This window comes from Madurella fahalii (assembly GCF_045866475.1).
Source record: "Madurella fahalii IFM 68171 DNA, scaffold_1, whole genome shotgun sequence".
In the NCBI taxonomy this organism is placed as follows: Eukaryota; Fungi; Ascomycota; class Sordariomycetes; order Sordariales; genus Madurella; species Madurella fahalii.
The window spans coordinates 4,282,155-4,299,596 of NW_027263971.1; the positions used below are offsets into that span (position 1 = coordinate 4,282,155).

At 57.7% G+C, this 17,442-nt stretch overlaps 5 protein-coding genes across 5 annotated transcripts; 2 read left to right on the forward strand and 3 right to left on the reverse strand.

The window, feature by feature from the left end:
* Positions 1-1,364: 1,364 nt before the first annotated feature.
* On the reverse strand, positions 1,365-3,100 carry TRM5 (tRNA(m(1)G37)methyltransferase; the record flags this gene model as incomplete). Its single annotated transcript, XM_071056753.1, has 5 exons — positions 1,365-1,925; positions 1,990-2,408; positions 2,466-2,543; positions 2,612-2,713; positions 2,785-3,100. 5 exons carry the CDS (start codon positions 3,098-3,100, stop codon positions 1,365-1,367), a joined length of 1,476 nt encoding a protein of 491 aa, XP_070912854.1.
* Positions 3,101-3,463: 363 nt separating this feature from the next.
* MFIFM68171_01332 (ditrans,polycis-polyprenyl diphosphate synthase [(2E,6E)-farnesyldiphosphate specific]) lies at positions 3,464-4,575 on the reverse strand (the record flags this gene model as incomplete). The annotated part of the gene is made up of 3 exons (XM_071056754.1): positions 3,464-3,963; positions 4,028-4,427; positions 4,480-4,575. 3 exons carry the CDS (start codon positions 4,573-4,575, stop codon positions 3,464-3,466), a joined length of 996 nt encoding a protein of 331 aa, XP_070912855.1.
* Positions 4,576-5,133: 558 nt separating this feature from the next.
* SEC10 (Exocyst complex component 5) lies at positions 5,134-7,814 on the forward strand (the record flags this gene model as incomplete). The annotated part of the gene is made up of 2 exons (XM_071056755.1): positions 5,134-5,332; positions 5,398-7,814. 2 exons carry the CDS (start codon positions 5,134-5,136, stop codon positions 7,812-7,814), a joined length of 2,616 nt encoding a protein of 871 aa, XP_070912856.1.
* Positions 7,815-8,442: 628 nt separating this feature from the next.
* Positions 8,443-11,604, reverse strand: MSU1 (3'-5' RNA exonuclease complex component; the record flags this gene model as incomplete). The annotated part of the gene is made up of 2 exons (XM_071056756.1): positions 8,443-11,092; positions 11,153-11,604. 2 exons carry the CDS (start codon positions 11,602-11,604, stop codon positions 8,443-8,445), a joined length of 3,102 nt encoding a protein of 1,033 aa, XP_070912857.1.
* A 2,027-nt stretch (positions 11,605-13,631) lies between these two features.
* On the forward strand, positions 13,632-15,351 carry MFIFM68171_01335 (putative beta-glucosidase btgE; the record flags this gene model as incomplete). The annotated part of the gene is made up of 2 exons (XM_071056757.1): positions 13,632-13,809; positions 13,922-15,351. The coding sequence occupies 2 exons, from the start codon at positions 13,632-13,634 to the stop codon at positions 15,349-15,351; spliced, it is 1,608 nt and encodes a 535-aa protein (XP_070912858.1).
* Between the last annotated feature and the right edge of the window lie 2,091 nt (positions 15,352-17,442).

Here is a 17,442-nt window from a genome sequence, read left to right on the forward strand (position 1 = left end):
AGAAGTGTTGTCTGATAAAGTAACCGGCAACTACACTACCATGAACAGCTTGCCCATTGAAGGCAGCTTCCGACGGCACCACTACAGTTCAGCGTTAGCGATTGGCTGGCCTAATGGCGGAAAGCTACTACAGATTACCACCCTGCCATGCCGGCGTCGCCTCAGGGCGCTCCACCTACGCACAGTGATGGCTGAACCCACTGTGCGGATGCAGTATCCTCAACTGACAAAGACCTTCACCTCGCGACCGTTTGAACAAGCCGGTACGACGTGGCAAAGCTGACGGCCTCGGACCGAAAAATGCAAGTACCGGCCCGTAGTGGTGTAATAGGCTGGAACGGGTGGGTGGTTGTGAGCTTTGTGATTGATACGACTCGGCAGACTCGAGAGTGGCAGCCGCTCCCCGCTCAACACCCTCTTTCTCTCGTCAGTATCACCACGCGGATGCTGCCACCCCTCTCCCCGGGGGAGCCTCGTGTCGGTCGGTTGTAGCACGAATGAAGGGGGCTGTGACCCTACCAAAGCCTACGGTGGAATAATCCTGGAGCCGAAAACGGCCCAATATCCTCCCGTCCGTATTCAGTATCGTCATGATTATCGTGACAGTGGGATCGCGATCACACAATCTAGGCGCAAAATTCGAGGTTACATGGGTCGGATCGCGCATCGCGATTGCCTGCGTCTCCTCTCTTTGCCCGCTTCCGATGGCTTTTCATATTTACCCTGACTTTGACTTTGACAGCTCGAGTGAGACCCACAAGAATGTGATTAACAGCAGACGCGAATGCGCCAAGTCCTGCATCGGCTTCCATACTGCTGCAAGATGGAGTCTCCTATCATCGGTGGATAGAGATGTATATATTTATATACACAAGAAGACTAGGCCGAAACATGCCCTATGTGGACCCCCTGGCGTGGCATTGTAGACCGTTGGATCTTGTAGGCGCATCTAATTGTAGCACACAAGCAGATATAGACATGATCAACCGCTGCGTATGGTTGGTGCTTGCATAACGGTTGACGGTAAAGTAAGTGTGATAATGCAGGTACTGGGGAGTATGCAGGCACCCGACATGAACTGAACACTTTTGTGTTATTGATATGATCGTTGTCGAATTTCCTCGCCATCATCAGCGCCATGCCCGCTAGGAACGCAAGCTAGTGTAACTAGCAGTCAGCAACCGAGCCACCAGACAAGGGCCCCCCAAGCGCGCTCTCTTTCCCTTTCTCTCTCTCTCTCTCTCTCTCTCTCTCTCTCTCTCTCTCTCTCTCTCCTTATCTCCGCGACCGGTGACTGGGGATCCAACCCCCGCCTCCGGACACCTCATCCAAGCGAAACCCCTCCAGACTACGCGGTCAGCGCCCTAGGACCTAGGCGCGAACGCGACCTCGCGCGGCAGCCTGAAACTCGCGCAGTACATCGTCTTGGCCGGCGCGACGGCCCTGACGTTGTGCACGCTGACGGCACCCTCCACGTCGATATCGTCCCCCGGTCGCATGGGGAACCCCAGCTCCCGCGTGATGCGCCCGCAGATGTCGTTCAGCGGCGTCTCGTCGTCGGCCTTGACCGAGAAGCAGTGCACGTGCACCACGGGCAGGCGCCTCCCGGCACCGGCGCCGTCGTCGAAGAGGGACTCGTGCCCCGCATAGACCCCGCGGTAGCTGCCTAGGAACTCGATGGCCGAGGCCGGGAGGTTCATGACGAAGTGGGAGATTGTCGGGGGGATGGGGATGTGGGATTGTTTGAGGGGCTTGGATCTGGGCTTGGCGTCGGGGCTGGGGGTGGAGTTGGGTTGCGGTTTGGACCTGTCCCTGTGGGTGACCAGAGCGTGCTCGCCGTTTTGAGAGGCTGCTAGCACGGCGTCGGTGGCCTGGTGGATGAATTGCCGGCCGTCGGCGCAAAAGGGGCGGACGAATTGGGATACCTGATTGGATGTGAGCTTGATGCGGTCGGATATGGTCGCGAGAGGACGAGGGTTCGTGCTTTACCTTGTTCTTCTTGATCGCAGATTCGAGGCATTTGAAGCTCTCGGGGTTCTTGTCGTTGGCCCAGACGAACACGCTCTTTTTGCCCGCGGGCACGGCGAAGGGCCCGATGCCGGCCATGACATCGCAAACCACCTCGCCGGGCTGGAAGATGTTGATGAGGCGGCGGTGCTCTGTTTCGAGCCTGCTGTTCCAGTAGACTTTGGAATAATCAAACTCAAAGGTGCACCCGCTCTCGGAGACTTGGACGTTTAAGTCGTCCGGCCCGGCCAGAACTTCGTACTGGAATGTCCGGAATTCGGACTCGGTCCCGACGCTGTCGATCTTGTTGATGACAGTCTTGAGCTGGGGGTTCTTGTCCAGCAGGATCTCTGCCACCAGCTTCTTGAAGGGGAGATAGTTCTCCCGCAAGTTGAGATGTGCTTGACGTTGTCAGCAAAACAGCAGCGATAGCGATGATCGGAAACCCGCCAACGTACCCACATGGCCGGCAATGTTGAAGCCGGAAGGGATGTCGTCGTGGAGCTCCTCGGGCAGAATCGAGGTCATGACATCGCCTATATAAACAATCAGGCCATATGAAACGGCTGGCAGGCTGGAATAAAAAGAAGGGTTGTATTCATACGGTAATTCCAGTAGTCGTAGTCGAGCTGCAGCTCATAGGGGATGACGGTCAGCTCCTGTTTCTGGACGCCATCCTTGAGCACAGGGCCCCAAGTATCGGACTCTGAGTACGTGGCATATCAGCGCTTTGTCGCGGCAAATCTTACAAGTCAAAAGAAAAGAGAGCATTCTGACCTCCGGCCTTGACGGTGGGATTTAGCAGCAGGCATTTACGCCCTTGGTTGGCAAGTGTCTGGTCCGGGTGCGGACGAATGGGCGAGATCCTGTCTACCTGCAGAATCTCCTTGCTTGAGTGCAGTGTCTTCCGGTACTGGGCGATGAGCCGGGCATCGTGCACAGCAGCGGCAGCCAGATCCACCTTCTTGGTGAAGAGGGTGCGGTTGAGTGCCGCAGTGCCAGTGCGGATGATGGGCGGGCGGAACATGCTCATGTCCACCTTCTCCTCCCCCTGCACATCGCAACCTGATGATGTATCACGCTGCAAGGTCATAATCGTCAGTTGCCAGCCCAGATCTGTGTTCTGCAGGAAGCGATGCACTTATTACTCACCTGTGAAATCGGGCGAATGGAGCCTGCAGGTAGGTGAACGGAATGGGTCACAAGGCTGGCCGCGGTGGAAAGTTTCAATGACCCGCCAGGAGAGTAGAGCAGCCAATGGGAGGCCTGCATTTGCACTCATATCCGCAAGGCTGACAGCAGACTTGCATGTTGTCCCCCTGAAAAATGGGACGAAGAAAGACAACGACGGCACGAGACAGATATAATAAGTCTACCAATACGAATACTGCGCTGCTGTCATCTAATGCCTTGAACCTCGGATCTCTAAGACAATCCTAGCAATCTCTCTCGGGGGTCATCTCCCCATCCGCATCTGGGCCCGCGCATACTTGCAGAGTGCCCGGTAAAACACCTGGTACCCAACTCCCTGATTATCCTGCACATGGAAGATCTCGGTCAGCCGGATCTGCCACGGCGGGTATCCGGCCAGTTCGACGTGAGGTCCAAAGAGGACGAGCAAGTCTGGCTCGCCCATGATGTTCTCGCTCAGTTCCGTGTCCACCAACTCCATTGTGATGTCGGTTGTGCTGAGGTTCTTGCGCTGCGACATCTCGGTGAGCGTCTTGGTTAGGTCCACAATCGTCTCACGCCCGTCCCGTTCCGAGAGGAGGAGGACCGAGAGGTGCTTTCTGGCGGCGACATCGTTGCCTGCGCCGGGGGCAACGACAGCGGCCGACTCAAATGGGGTTGTGTACGGGGCGCCTAGGCTCACGGTCGGGAAGTTGGGCCCAAAGTAGGCTTGAAGCTTTTGTTCAGTCGCGCGGTGTGCCTTCTTCATGTACTTCTTCAGAATGCCTACGTCACTGGTTAGTCCCAAGGCGTCCTTATGCCGTCGTCTTCCCCGACAGGCGGCACATACCGGTCTTTTCGTAGATTGACAAATGCGGAATACCAGCGCTGGCACACCACGCCGCAATATTGGCGGCCTCGTCAATCAGCTTCTCAGTACCGTCCCGTTTATGGTCCTCCAGCGTTAGAATGACACTGAGATGATTAGGTAGCCGGCCAAGCCCTTTAACATCCCGCTGTATTAACTCGGGCGTCCGGTGGTGGTAGTAGTAGATCGAGTATATGCAGTTGCCGACGGCATGATAGGCCTGCCTGAGGCGGATGTATAGCGAGAAGACGGCATGGATGATGGTAAAGATGAGAACGTAAAACTGGCGCTTGAGGAAGCGTCGCACACCGAGCCTGGGCTTCTTCCCTTCTCGTGTCTTCGATGTCGACGGGGCGGTTCGGTGTGGTGAAGGGAGGTAGGGCTGTTTCGAGTGTGAGCTTCGGACGCCAGTGCTTCTGCTGCCGTCTACGCACCTTGAGAAGTTTTATCCGCTCGTCGGGAGTCAGTAGCTTTCCCCCAAGCCGTTCATCTCGCCGGTAGGCGTCCAGATCTCGTGCGCTGACAGGCATGGCGTGGGGAGTGTATGCCGGCGCGAGCTCGGCGACTTTTATGCTTTGCTTTGCCTAGCACAATGCAAAAAGATAATCGAATAGTGAGATTGAAGACGACGAGAATTGAATGGCTAGCCGCGCACCGGAATCAGGCTCTTGCAGAGGCGGCTGGTGCTTTTCCCCGCGCAGGCTGTCGCGTAACTTGCAGATGGGAACGGGTGAGCGCGGGTTCGTTAGCCACGTAGTGAATTGCATCGACACATGACGGCGGCCGAGCTGCTGAATTCAAGCCATGACGGAATGTGGCTGGAGTTTTTGGGCGACGTTACACTGGCCGGCCCACTGTACAGGCAACGACAGGGGCCGGTAACAGACCCCCCCCCCCCCCCCCCCCGCGCCCACTGCAGCCCCGAGCGGCAGCTGCCCGCTGTGCAGCCAGCTTCGAGTCTGACAAACGAGCATCAAAGACCAGACATCCCACCCCGGCATCCAAAGGCAAAAAGATCGATTAGTGCCCGGCACTCGCCGCCCCATGCGCGCTCGCCGTCAGGCCGACGAGAGGTGACAATCGCCGCCATGGAACGCGGCGGGTCCAGCGCATCGCGCTCCCTCTTCCCCAAGGGGCCCAGCTTCACCCTCGACGACTTCTCCAACAAGGACTTCATCGTTGGCGACTTTGTCGACACGCTCGCCGAGACTGCCGTCCCCGCGAGCCGCCGCTCCGGCCCGGCACACCATGCCTTCGACCCGAAGCCGCTGATCAGGACGTTTGAGAGTGAGCCGACTTCCTCGCCTCTTCTGTCCCCGTCCCCCCGCCTGCTGACCTCTTGTGTGTCGCAGATGCCCTCTCGCAGTTGGGCGCCCTCTCCGAGGAACTGCAAGAGAAGGAGTCGGAGCTCATGTCGCAAGTTCGCCGTGCCGAGATCCAGCATGATCAGACCCTCGAGACCCTAGGTCGCAAGCTCGACCAGTCCATGGCCCAGTTCGAAGCACTCGACCTGTCGCTCAACAATCCCGGCACCAGCGTCAACGGGGTCGGCCGCGCGGATGGCGGTGGTAACATCGCCGTGCAGATTGGCGAGAAGCTCGAGGAGCTCGACAGGAAGCGGAGGAAGGCGCAGGACGCCAACTTCCTGATCCAGTGCTGGATCGAGGTGATGGAGACGGGCCAGCTGACATCGCTCGAGGAGATCCAGCGCCAGGGAGGGGCAGAGAACAAGGTCCGCTGCGCCGTGATAGCTCGCCAGTTGATGCGCATCAGCCAGCGCCTGGATCCCACCTCGTGGGGCCAGGCGACCAACGGGTTCAGGGGGAACGGCATCACCAACGGTGTCACGGGCACCAACCGGCGGCACAACACGAGGGAGGCGCTGGAGAAGTTCTCGGAGTTGCTAGAACAAGACCTGCTAAAGCAGTTCAACAACAGCTACCGCCGTCAGAATTTCGATGACATGATGGAGTGCGCAAGGGTGTTGCACGACTTCAACGGCGGCGCCAGCGTCATCGCTACTTTTGTCAACCAGCACCAATTCTTCATCGACCGCGACCAGCTCATTACCGACGAGGTCACCACTGATAACGAGACCTGGGACCAGCTCGCCGACCCCGACTCAGACCCCCCGGGCGTCGAGCCGAGCCTGCAGTCTCTGGTCGACGAAGTCAAGATCGTGATGCAGGAGGAGTCCTTCATCATCAAGAGGGCGTTCCCATACTATGAGACTGTCCTGATCAAGTTCATCCAGCGTGTATTCCAACAGTCCATCCAGCAGAGGCTCGAAATGGTCCTGGACAAGGCGACCACCATATCCTCCTTGGCATTCCTACGTTCGCTCCACGCATCGCGGGCGTACATAGGCGCGCTTGTCGAGGACCTCAAGACGCACGGCCTGACAGAACACCCAGAGCCCTGCTCCGCTCAGATCTCGCAAACCCTGGACCAGCAGCTGGAGGAGCTCTTTATCCCTTACCTCGTTGGCAACTCGTACATCGACCGCGAGAAGCGCAGTCTGGAAGAGATGTACAACTCGCTGCTGTTCAAGTTCACTATCTACCACTCGAGGAGGAAAAAGGCGCCGACCGGGTTCATGGCCGCCATCGCCCAGCAGGGTACGCAGCTGATCGCCTCGGCCAAAGACGCCTATATGGAACGTCTCGAGTCGTCTGACCTCACGCCGACCCAGAAGCGGATTATGCTCCGGGTCGCCCGCATCCAAGACAGCAGCAGCAACAAGAACGACATTGAAGTCTCGGAACAAGACGGCGTCCTCAGCGTCGACTACGCCAAGCGCATGATCGTCTGGCTCGCCGAGAGCGTCCGCCGCACCCTCGAAATGGGCTCGGCTAGCGAGACCCCGAAGGACGTCAACGTCCTCCTTAACCTCCTCCTCACCTCCATGGGTCAAGTCTACGTCGAGACGGCTCTCGACGCGGCCCTGGACCAGGCCACGTCGCAGGAATCCTCCAAGACCGAACCGGACCTGACCTACCTCCCCAACCTCCGCCCGGCCGTCACCATCACCAACCTCATGTCCCGCTTCATCTCCACCGTCCTGATCCGCCTCGCCGAATCCAACACCACGGTCCGGCGGAGCATGGAAGCCCAAGCCAAAACCGCCATCGAGACCACGGAGCGCAAGGCCAACGCCGTCATGAAGAGCACGCTCGACGTGGCGCTCAACTGGGTCACCAAGCTCCTCGCCCAGCAAAAAAAGATGGACTTCCGCCCCAGGGACGACGACCTCGAAGGGCTGGTCGACGCGCTCCAGACGCCCGTCTGCCAGGCGATCTGCACCTTCCTGTCGTCCAAGGTCTTCGCGCTCGCCCGCCAGGCCGTCGACGGCCAGAACCTCGAGATGTTCTCGTCCGAGCTCGCCCTGGCCGTACACCGGCTCCTCTTCGAGCACTTCAAGAAATTCCAGGTCAACGCCACCGGCGGCCTGATGGTCACCAAGGACATCGCAAAGTACGTCTCGACGGTCAAGGAGTGGCCGCTGACCAAGGAGGTCGAGCAGATCGTCGAGGTGCTCACCGAGGTCGGCTACCTGTTCATCATCGGGCCCGAGGCCCTCCGCGAGCGCTCGCGCAACCTGGGGTCGTCGTCGGCCGCCGCCTCCGCCTCCGCCTCGGGGTCCGCCAAGAATGCCTCCGGCCCCGGCCAGGCCGGCCGGAAGCTGCTCAAGGCGGATTTCAAGGCGTTTGTGCAGAAGCGCGAGGACGCGAGCACCGTCGGCGTGCAGAGCGTGCTGGCCGGGTTGTGATATATCCTGTCTCGTTCGTCGAACGACTATGGAAAAAAAAAAAAAAAAAAAAATCAAAAAATCACGGTCGTTGAATGTGGGGGCGGAGGATATATATATAGAGAGAGAGAGAGAGAGAGCCTTGGGTGGAAAGGGGCGTGATTCGGAAAGAATATTTCTCTTTGTTTTGTTTACATCTCACTGCGCTCATGTAGGACCGCTGGCTGTGTGGGAGGTAGCTGGCTATGCGTGTATATACCGCCCTGTTTGCGTTGTTTTTGAGCTCAATGATACCAGAGAATGTTTGTTGGATGGAGTTAGCCCGTCCCTTTCCCCTATACGCCTGACCTCGTCTTGTCCTCTGGTTTGCGAGTCTCATCCCCGGCTCTAGGTGGAGGGCTCATCCCCCATTGTTTGAGGAACCGGGTATCCCATTGCGTATCGTAAGTCTATCTAGCGTACATGTCGTGTGTTTTATACATTTGGCGTAGTGTTACAATAATATAGAGGCTGGGCTATATAAGGCTTCACGTGGCATCCTCACACCATCTTTCTCTAGCAGCGCTCAAAAGTTGGGTTTTTACCAGCCATAGTGACCAGTTCAACGTCCTCCCAATCCCGGGAAGTACGCGCCGTCTTATACCTTATCTCACTCAACCTTCTCCAGTAATCTCACGTAAACCTTGTTTGCGTGCACATTGACATTAGCGAGCTCCACGCGAAAGACATCGCCGGGCTTCACATCGGCCATGAGGACGACATCGTTCATATGCTCCAGTTCAACCACGGCGCGGAGGTCGAACCAGTCGAGACGTCCCCTGATGGAATGTCTAAGCATGACCTCCGAAGCGGTGAAGCGGAACGTCCGAAGGATCTGCGACGAGCCCTCTCCGAAACGCCAGGCACGCACCAGGGCTTGAAGGATCCACTGGTTGTTTCCGATATTATTGTCGAGCAGCTTGCCATGCCGCTCGCGGACACGCATGCGGGGGAAAACAGACTCTTCGAGGTATCGTTTGTCAAAGGGCAAAAATGATGGCGCATCCCTCTTCTTCTCTGCCGCCCGGGCGGGCTTCTTCTCGCTTGCGGATTGTCCGGGCGATGTCTTGGTAGCAAGAGACTCGCCGCGGCGATGCTCCTCCAACAGGGCGGCCTCAATCTGCCAGTGCACGAGTAGATCCGGATACCGACGGAGCGGGGATGTCACTTTGGTGTACAGGTCCAGTCCCATCAAGACCTGTGGGGCCGGCACGGATGAAATGTCGAAACCCCCAACGAGCGCCATCAGTGTGTGGAAATCCTCCGCCGGGGGGGTTTGGCCAGCGAGAAGCTTGGGGTAGAAAACATCCCGCGTGAATGCGCGGAAAGCATCTGCATTTTGAGCGGAAAGGAGCGAGACGCGGTATGGGATTGGGATGGACCGTTCGTAACACCACCGGGCGGCAACCTCGCCGGCAAGCTGCATCAGACTGCTGACGAGGGCGCTGCCTTGGCCTTGATATGAGACACGAATGTACGGATCGCCGCGGTAGTGTACCGAGCCCTCCGTCGTCGTCATGGGCACCACGCCATCTAGCGAGACTCTTGCCGCGGCGCGGGGCGGAAAGGCGGGCACTGCTCCGTTGTCGATACGAGCCCGTTGGAGGGCTTTTGCAAGCCTCGATAGCGTTTTGAGTTCGTCTCGTTGGCGTCTCGACAGTTCGTAAGGTTTAGCCATTTTTCTTGTTTCTGTTGTGGCCGTGGCTGCTGCAGGGCGTGTCCCAACCTCGAGCACCTGGTACGGCAAGTCTGACGACGAGTCCCCGTCGCCGCACACCGAGGACACGTCCCCGGGCGTAATGTAGACAACATCCCGAAGGGATCCAGGCGTGACCTTGTAGTCCACTAGACGACCCTCGTCGGTGACTCGGGCGCTGAACGTCAGAGTAGGTTGGTTCGGGCCCAAGGAAAATGCTTCGCGAATATCGTCGTGGTCAAACATGCGTTGGTAGAAGCCAGTGAGATAGCTGGTTTGGCATCTCACGCCCGCCTGTTCCGCCCACGCACTACCGGGTCTGATGCGAGAGGCTGGGTCAGCCACGTGGATGTGAACCCAGTATTCTCCGTCACCTGCTTCTTCGAGCGAGATTCCATCGTCAACGTCAAGAGTGTCAGCCGAGTCTATGCAATAAACGGTCGAACGGGCAAAATCCTGTCTGAGGTGAGCCAGTTGGTCAGGTTCAAGAGTAATTGCAGGGGCGTCGGCTTGGTCCGGCGAGACGCCAGGGTGGCGGTCGAGCTTGGCCTCTGGGAGGCGCAAGTAATGACGGGCGCTCACGTCCCACGGCGGAATCCAGCCGATCTCTTGCAAGAAAGTCCAGCCGGTGGTATTATCGAGCATGGCATTCTCGTACCGACCAAGAGCCCGCAGGATCGAAGCACCGATCCAGTGGCAACGCGACGAAGCAGGAAATCCGCCTGAGGCGGCCCAATGCTGCATAAACCTGATGATCATGAGACTCGTTTCGGACCATGGGTGAGTCTGGATGGCAAAAGGTTCGGAATCAACGCGACGAGCTCTTCTGCTAGGCCCTGTCATGCCATGCGGCGACCATGAACGATCTTCCCGTGCCTGGTCAATGACGTTTCTCGCATGGTCTAGGAACATGCCGAAGGCCCTAGCCTGTGGAGCAGAGGTATCTCCTCGGCCACAGCGATGCTCCCAAAAGTTACGCACAAGGTGCTCAACTTGGTACACGTTTGTGCGCTCGAAGGCCGACTGGACGAAAACGAGATAAGATTCGTGGTGGCGGGCGCCCCGCTGGAGAATCTCGAAGGCGATATCATCCTGGTAGATGACAGAATAGACGGCGTATAGGGCCTCTGGAGGGAACGATGTCCCGTTCCGCTTGAGGCTGGCCGGGAGCAGAAGGTCGGCGATTTCGCGCAGACTCATGAGTTTCTCGTCATCGCCCAGCCTCGTGTGGGCACGGCTGAGCCTCTCGACATAGGTCTGGTGGATGAGGCGAGCCGCGGACTGAAAGGCGTACATTTTACGGATCAACGAGGCGGCGAGGTCTCTCGACGGGCCGATATTGAGGTCCTGGAGCTCGTTGAGAACGGTGCTCGAGGGCGAGACCGAGGGGATAGCGTCAATGACTGCCTGAAGCTCGGCGGGGTCGTCGATAAATCTCTTGATGACGAAGCCAGAGCGGAAATTGCGGCTCGTGAACCACTTGCCCGTGTTTGTGTAGAAGTGGTCGTGACCATTGTACTTGCCCAGGCAGATGGCGAGGAGACGGATCCTGAGCTGGCCCGAGCTACAAACGACGGGTCAGCGCTCGTCTTTGCGTAGAGCAGGGGGTTGACGAATGCCGTACCTGACTTCAACTAGGTCGCCGGCGTCGAGCACCTGACTGTTGAGGCCCAGATCGACCACGTCAACGCCATCGAAGTGGGTGTGCACAGTAGCATCGTCGTCCTCGGAAAAAAGATCCAACTTGAAACTGCGCTCGCTGCGGACCCTTGACATGGAGTTGAAGATGCCGCTGCCGGGGGTGTCGTCAGCGAGCCCGATCCGGGTGGGCGAGGGATTCTCGGCCTCCCATTGTCTGAGCTGTTCACGGATGCGGTTCTCTCGGGCGGAGGAGCGGATAGCAGTGGTCAGGGAACGGATCGGCAGACGAAACGCCGACGAGGGTACCGAGGGCGCTGTTACTGCCGACCATGATGCTGTCGCCGGTGCTGAAGCCCGGCGGAGCGCAGTGCCGGCGGGTCTGAGGTTGAGACATCTCCAGCAGACATAATTCTGTCTGCCGGTGCGTCGCATCATGGGTGATCCGGGCCTAGGGCAGGCAGATGTGCAACCGACGACGCCTTAAAATTTCAGATGCGCGCCACCTTTGAAAAAAAGCTGCAGCTGCTAAAACGCGCTGTCAGGTGACCCGGATTGCTCCTCTCCCTTCCATATAACCCTAACCCTGTAGTGTTCCGCAGATGTCCCCGGGTCCCGTCTGCTCTGACAAGCGCTCTCAGGTTTCTCCGCGGCCGCCTGTTTGCCACCCTCCATGTTCCCGTCCGCAGTTTTGCTTGGACTTGAAAAATCACCCTGCCCTCGACCTAGCGCTCCACTGGGAGCCCACTGCCATATCCAAGAAAGGGGGTTGTAATCAGCGATCCGCACCGCGATCGATTTACCGCCCCGTACCTACTGAGTGTGATCCGATCAAACATTGAGCCCAGCAGATGCAGCTGCCTTTTGGCTGGTGATCGACATTTTAGCGCGAAATTTCCCGGCGCGAATTGATTGCAGCAGAAGAGATCCGTTTCCTCGAGTCGTTGCAGAACCGGGCTTGGACTGGTCTGGCCTCCGCAAGGTTACACGGTCCCTGAATTTTGGGCCTGCCAAGCGGATGCAGGTACTGTACGAGGACGGCCCCACTGGCCATCTGCTCGTGTTCAGCATTTTTTTTGTTGGCTGCGTCGAGAAGTCCCCACAGGCCCGTCCGCCATTTCGCGGTCTTTACCGCATCGCAGATGGTGTTCACTGGGGCCCAAGACAAATGGATTCTGCAGTTGGGCCAATTATACACATAGTGCCTTCTCCTCCTCTCTCTCTTCTAACGTCATCTGTGAATGGCACGGGGAACGCAGCGGTTGGAGGGGAGGGGCTAGTTCGTGACGGACAAATCGGCCATGCATAAACAAATCAGCATGCCAACCAACAGCTGGACGGCCGCAAAGCAGCCAATGCACAGGCAACTGGCGGGCGGGATGCTGATGAACAAAAATAAAAAGGCCCTCCTGAAACAAAGCTGGGATGGACGCCGTGATGGAGGGGTGTTGACCCAAGATGGTAATTTTGTTAATGTCGCTTAATTCATTTCCCACACCGATGCAGCAGCCAACTGCCTTTTTTGCCGCCTCTGACCACCCGCACCCACCGCCAAATCGGGCTTGGGGCGGATGCGTGCTGCGCCGTCAACAACACACGGACTGCAACCTCCTTTTTCTCTTGGACGCCGCCGTCATCTCACTGCTAATTTGCCAACATCGGATCCCCCAGAAACTTGGAGATGCACAATCCGACGTCCGTTATTACACTACTCACGCCACTGCTGTGAGTTGTGTCCTGTCAGCGGTCGTCATACAGAAAACAGGAGAGAAAAAAAAAAAAAAAAGAGCTGTGCTTTGCTTCTCCTGCGTGCACAGGACCCGTAGTACATGCAGCACTTTGACGCTCGACACCGGCATGGCACTGACCGCTCGCATTAATCCCGACACCGACATAACAGAGTAAAGGTATGTGGAAATGGGAGGCCATCACCGCCGTTAAACATGTCCGGGGAGGACCCTGCTAGGGGCTCACTCTCCGCTGGCCCCAAAGGCCCGGCGTTGCTCGGCGAAGCAACTCTTCTAATGAGCAGCTCCACCCTCCTGGCCAGGCCATCCACCACTCAGCACGCCCGGCACATCGACAGGGGGGTTCATGATCCCATGGTGGACGCCTTCGGATTAGGCAGGCCCTGGCCCAGAGAGGAACAATCTCCATGGTGCCAAGCGTCCATCCCCCCCGGCGCGTGCAATCGTACTAATTACCGCCGTCTCTTCCCCGTTTCGACCACTCTTCTTGATTTCCCCATTCCCTCTCCACCGGACCGTGCATGTTGATATAGTCAGCATCGAGAGCTTGTTTTCTGCTTTCGCCGTTCGTTTCCCTTTCTTCCCACACCACCGCTTCACTCCTTTAGCGGGCACTCGTTTCCTAGGACGCGGACAGTCGAAGAAACAAACCAAAAAAAAGCCAAAACAACTAATTCCGTTCCTGCCGCTTGGGTCTTGTTGGGTCATCGAGAAAAAATGAAGGCAGGAGTTGTGGCAGCCGCTGCGGCGGTCTTTGCCGGCGGCGTGAGCGCCAGTCGGGCCCACGGCCATCGTCATGCTCACCAGGCCCTCTTCGAGAAGAGGGGCCACGGTGGTGACGTCTGCGTTCCCAGCTGCACCACCATCTACAGCACCATCACTGGTGAAGCGACGAGTATGTACTATCCTAAGCCCGCCGCAAGTCCCCCTGGAAGAAGAAAGAGGAAGGGGATTCAAGAAAGGGAAAAAAAAAAAAAAAGAAAGAAAGAAACTAACACGACCGCCAGTCGTCCCACCTGCGCCGAAGCCCACATCCGCTGAGACACCCCCCACGACCGATGTCGTGCCCACATCATCGGGGCCCATCACGGTGCCCACGCCGATCCCCCGGACGTGCCCGACCCCCGGCACCTACACGTTCCCGGCCACCACCGTCGTGGTGACTGAGACGACGACCGTCTGCGGCGCGTCGACCACCAAGGTTCCCGAGGGCACTCACACCCTCGGCGGCGTCACGACTGTCGTCGAGACGGCCACCACGGTCGTCTGCCCCTATGCCACCACCAAGACCGAGAACGGTGTCGTCACCAGCGTGATCGAGACGACCACCTATGTGTGCCCGACCCCCGGCACCTACACCATTGCCCCGATCACCACCACCGTGACTGCCAGCGAGACCACCGTCGTCGTGCCCGTCGTCACCACCATCTGCCCTGGCACCTACACCGCTCCTGCCGTGGTGACGACCATTACCGAGACCAGCGTGGTCGTCTACTGCCCCTTCACCTCGGAGACGCCCTTCTCGACGTCTACTCCGGCCCCTGCTCCCACTTCGGCCCCTCAGGATCCTCCTGCCCCCCCTCCGTCCAGCTCGGCTGTCCCCCCACCCCCTCCTCCGCCCCCCAGCCTCGGCGGAAGTGGCAAGCTGTGGGCCATGACCTACACTCCCTTCCGGCCTGATGGCCAGTGCAAGACGGCCGACGAGGTCAACGAGGATATCGCTGCAATCGCCAAGGCCGGCTTCACCACGCTGCGTGTCTATTCCACTGACTGTGACACTCTCCCCAACGTCGGCGCCGCCGCCCGCGCTCACGGCCTCCGCATGATTGTTGGCATCTTCATCGGCAAGGTTGGCTGCGATAACAACAACCCCGACGTTGCTGAGCAGATCAACGCCCTCAAGGAGTGGAAGCAGTGGGATCTGGTCGACCTCTGCGTCGTTGCCAATGAGGCACTCTTCAACGGCTTCTGCAGCGTCTCGCAGCTCACCGAGCTGATTATTCGCACCAAGACGGAGCTCGCCTCGGTTGGCTACAACGGCCCCTTCACCACCACCGACGTCGTCGGCGCCTGGCTCGAGAATGATGTCGGCTCCATCTGCAACGTCATCGACGTTGTTGCCACCAACGCGCACGCCTACTTCAACGGCCAGACTCTCCCCGGCGATGCCGGCAAGTTCGTCGCTGGCCAGCTGTCCCTTGTCGAGAACGTCTGCGGCAAGCCCGGCTACGTCATGGAGACTGGCTGGCCCTCGGCCGGCATCTGTAACGGCGTCGCCTGCGCCGGTCAACAGGAGCAGCGGGAGGCCATCGAGTCTATCATGAACGAGCTCGGCAACAAGGTCGTCTTCTTCTCGTTCCGTGATGACCCCTGGAAGCAGCCTGGCGCCTGCCAGTGCGAGCAGTCCTGGGGCTGCGGCAGCATCTTTGGTGTCTAAGCCTCAAGCGGACCGTGGTCGTGCCTCATACGCGGCCAGCTCGTCCACAGAAAATTTTTGAATAAAACCGTTCCACTTGTCAGCTGTTCCCCTTTGTTCCAGTCGTGTATATAACCCCCTTTCTGGACCGTCAATCACCCTCGCCAGCGGGTAACAACATGAATAAGAACAAAGCACGCTGCATTTGGACAAAATGACGCCAAGGATCATGTCCCCCCTTCCGCTTTTTGCAGACCTGATGCTTCGAAGGCGGCGGTAGTGTGAGAATCGAGGTGTCTGGCAACGGATTTATGACGTCGGGTACGATTGAACTTGGTTCTTGCGACTTTTACTGGGAATCTGATTCATAATGTTGTAATTTATTAAAACCTAGTGTTTAGAAATTGGTTTTGGCAATGTTTCGTTTTGTTTCTGTCTTGTATGTATGTACTGTACTGTACAGCAACATCCCTAGGTATATATGATCTACGACTGCGTTCTCTCGTGCCTACCTTGTACTTCGCCGGCTGCTCCCAGTGGCGTAGATCAGCAAGCCCGGCGCCTCGCCTTACTGTCGTCAAACAGGGAACGTCCGGCCGGGCGTTCCGGTTGTCCCGAGGCAATGCAAATCATCTGGGCTCTCGACCATCGATCGGATCTTTCGGGGAGGAAGATCCCCCCCCCCCCCCCCCCCCCCCAGATCGACGGCGATCGGGTCTCGCCCAAGCCAAGCTAGTCCCGGCAGCTCTGCCGAAAGCCGGTAGTTGCCATGATTTCCCTGCCCGGCTGTGTCTCTCGCTGTTGCCCGAACATGGTACTGGACGGCCCGGCGCAAACAGAGACAGAAACACAAGCACAAACACAAGCTTAACCCGAGTCCTACCCTCCCATCGCTAACCAGGGAACACACACCATTTCCAAATGCTACCTCTCCGCATGCTTGCATGTAACAGATCACGGTCGTGCATTCGAAGTGTTCCACGGTGGAGCTGGGATTTGGAGGGGGCAGAAACAGATATCAATTGTCGAGAAAGAGTATCTCTACGTATTTGCCGAGGCTGGCTCCTTAATGTGTGCGCCCGCGGGTATGTGAATATGAGACGTCCATTGTACTAGCAAGGTACTTGCTTCTTAACTGCGAGGTACTATTATCGTCATATTTCCAGAAAGACTTAACAGGACGTTGGATGATCGTTTAGCCATGTCTCTGCACGATGTAGGCGAGTCTCTGGAGACCACAGCACTTCCCTACTGGTATTGCCGGCCCAATACGCTCCGTGGGCTCCGTATGAGCAGGTACACGCATCAAACAGTCCATGACGTGTCGATGGTATTATTTCCAGCGACCGGGCCGTTGTATTTTCCCACCAGCATCGGAAGCCGTTGCGGAGTACCAGCAACTACAACGCGAACAGCCCGACTTCACGCACCTCACACCTTCACGTAAACAACCCTGTTAGATGAACGCATCGGAAAAGAGGATGAAGGCCGATAGCCCGATATAATAATATATTATACTCCCTTAACCCCCAACACCTGAACCGCGCTTGAACACCAACCATGAAATGCATCATCCAAAATAAATAAAAATAAAAAAAGTAGAAAATAAATAAATAAAAAAAAATTGAAGAACCGACGCCCCAGTGCCTTGCTTAGCTTCGAGATCGAGAAGCTCGCCACGTTTCGCAACGTGGGTTCCGAATGCGTCTCAGCCAGCAGTTAACGTTGCGAGGAGAGAAATCTCCTTATACCTTCACCAAACGTAGGCCCCGTTCGTACCCAAAGGGGCGCATACTAATACACCTCCATTATCCCGCCTCCCCTCCACCGCAGCTCATCCTTCCCGATGGTGGTTGTGAGCGTTGATCGCCGGATGGACTCGCCCTTTCGGACAGGCCCACGCGTAATCCCCAGCGCCCGAGTAGGTCATCGACCTGCAAGCGGCCGGGACGCCGTGGCTTTGTCCGGGACGGGGGCCCGCCGCCAATGCATCGATTGGCACGGCATATCTGCCTCCGGACCCCGTCGCCGCCTTGTCGCCGGTTGGCCCATCATCCACGGGAAGGCCCGAACCATTTCCCCCTAAGCCTGTTCGCTCTTCAAACCAGACAC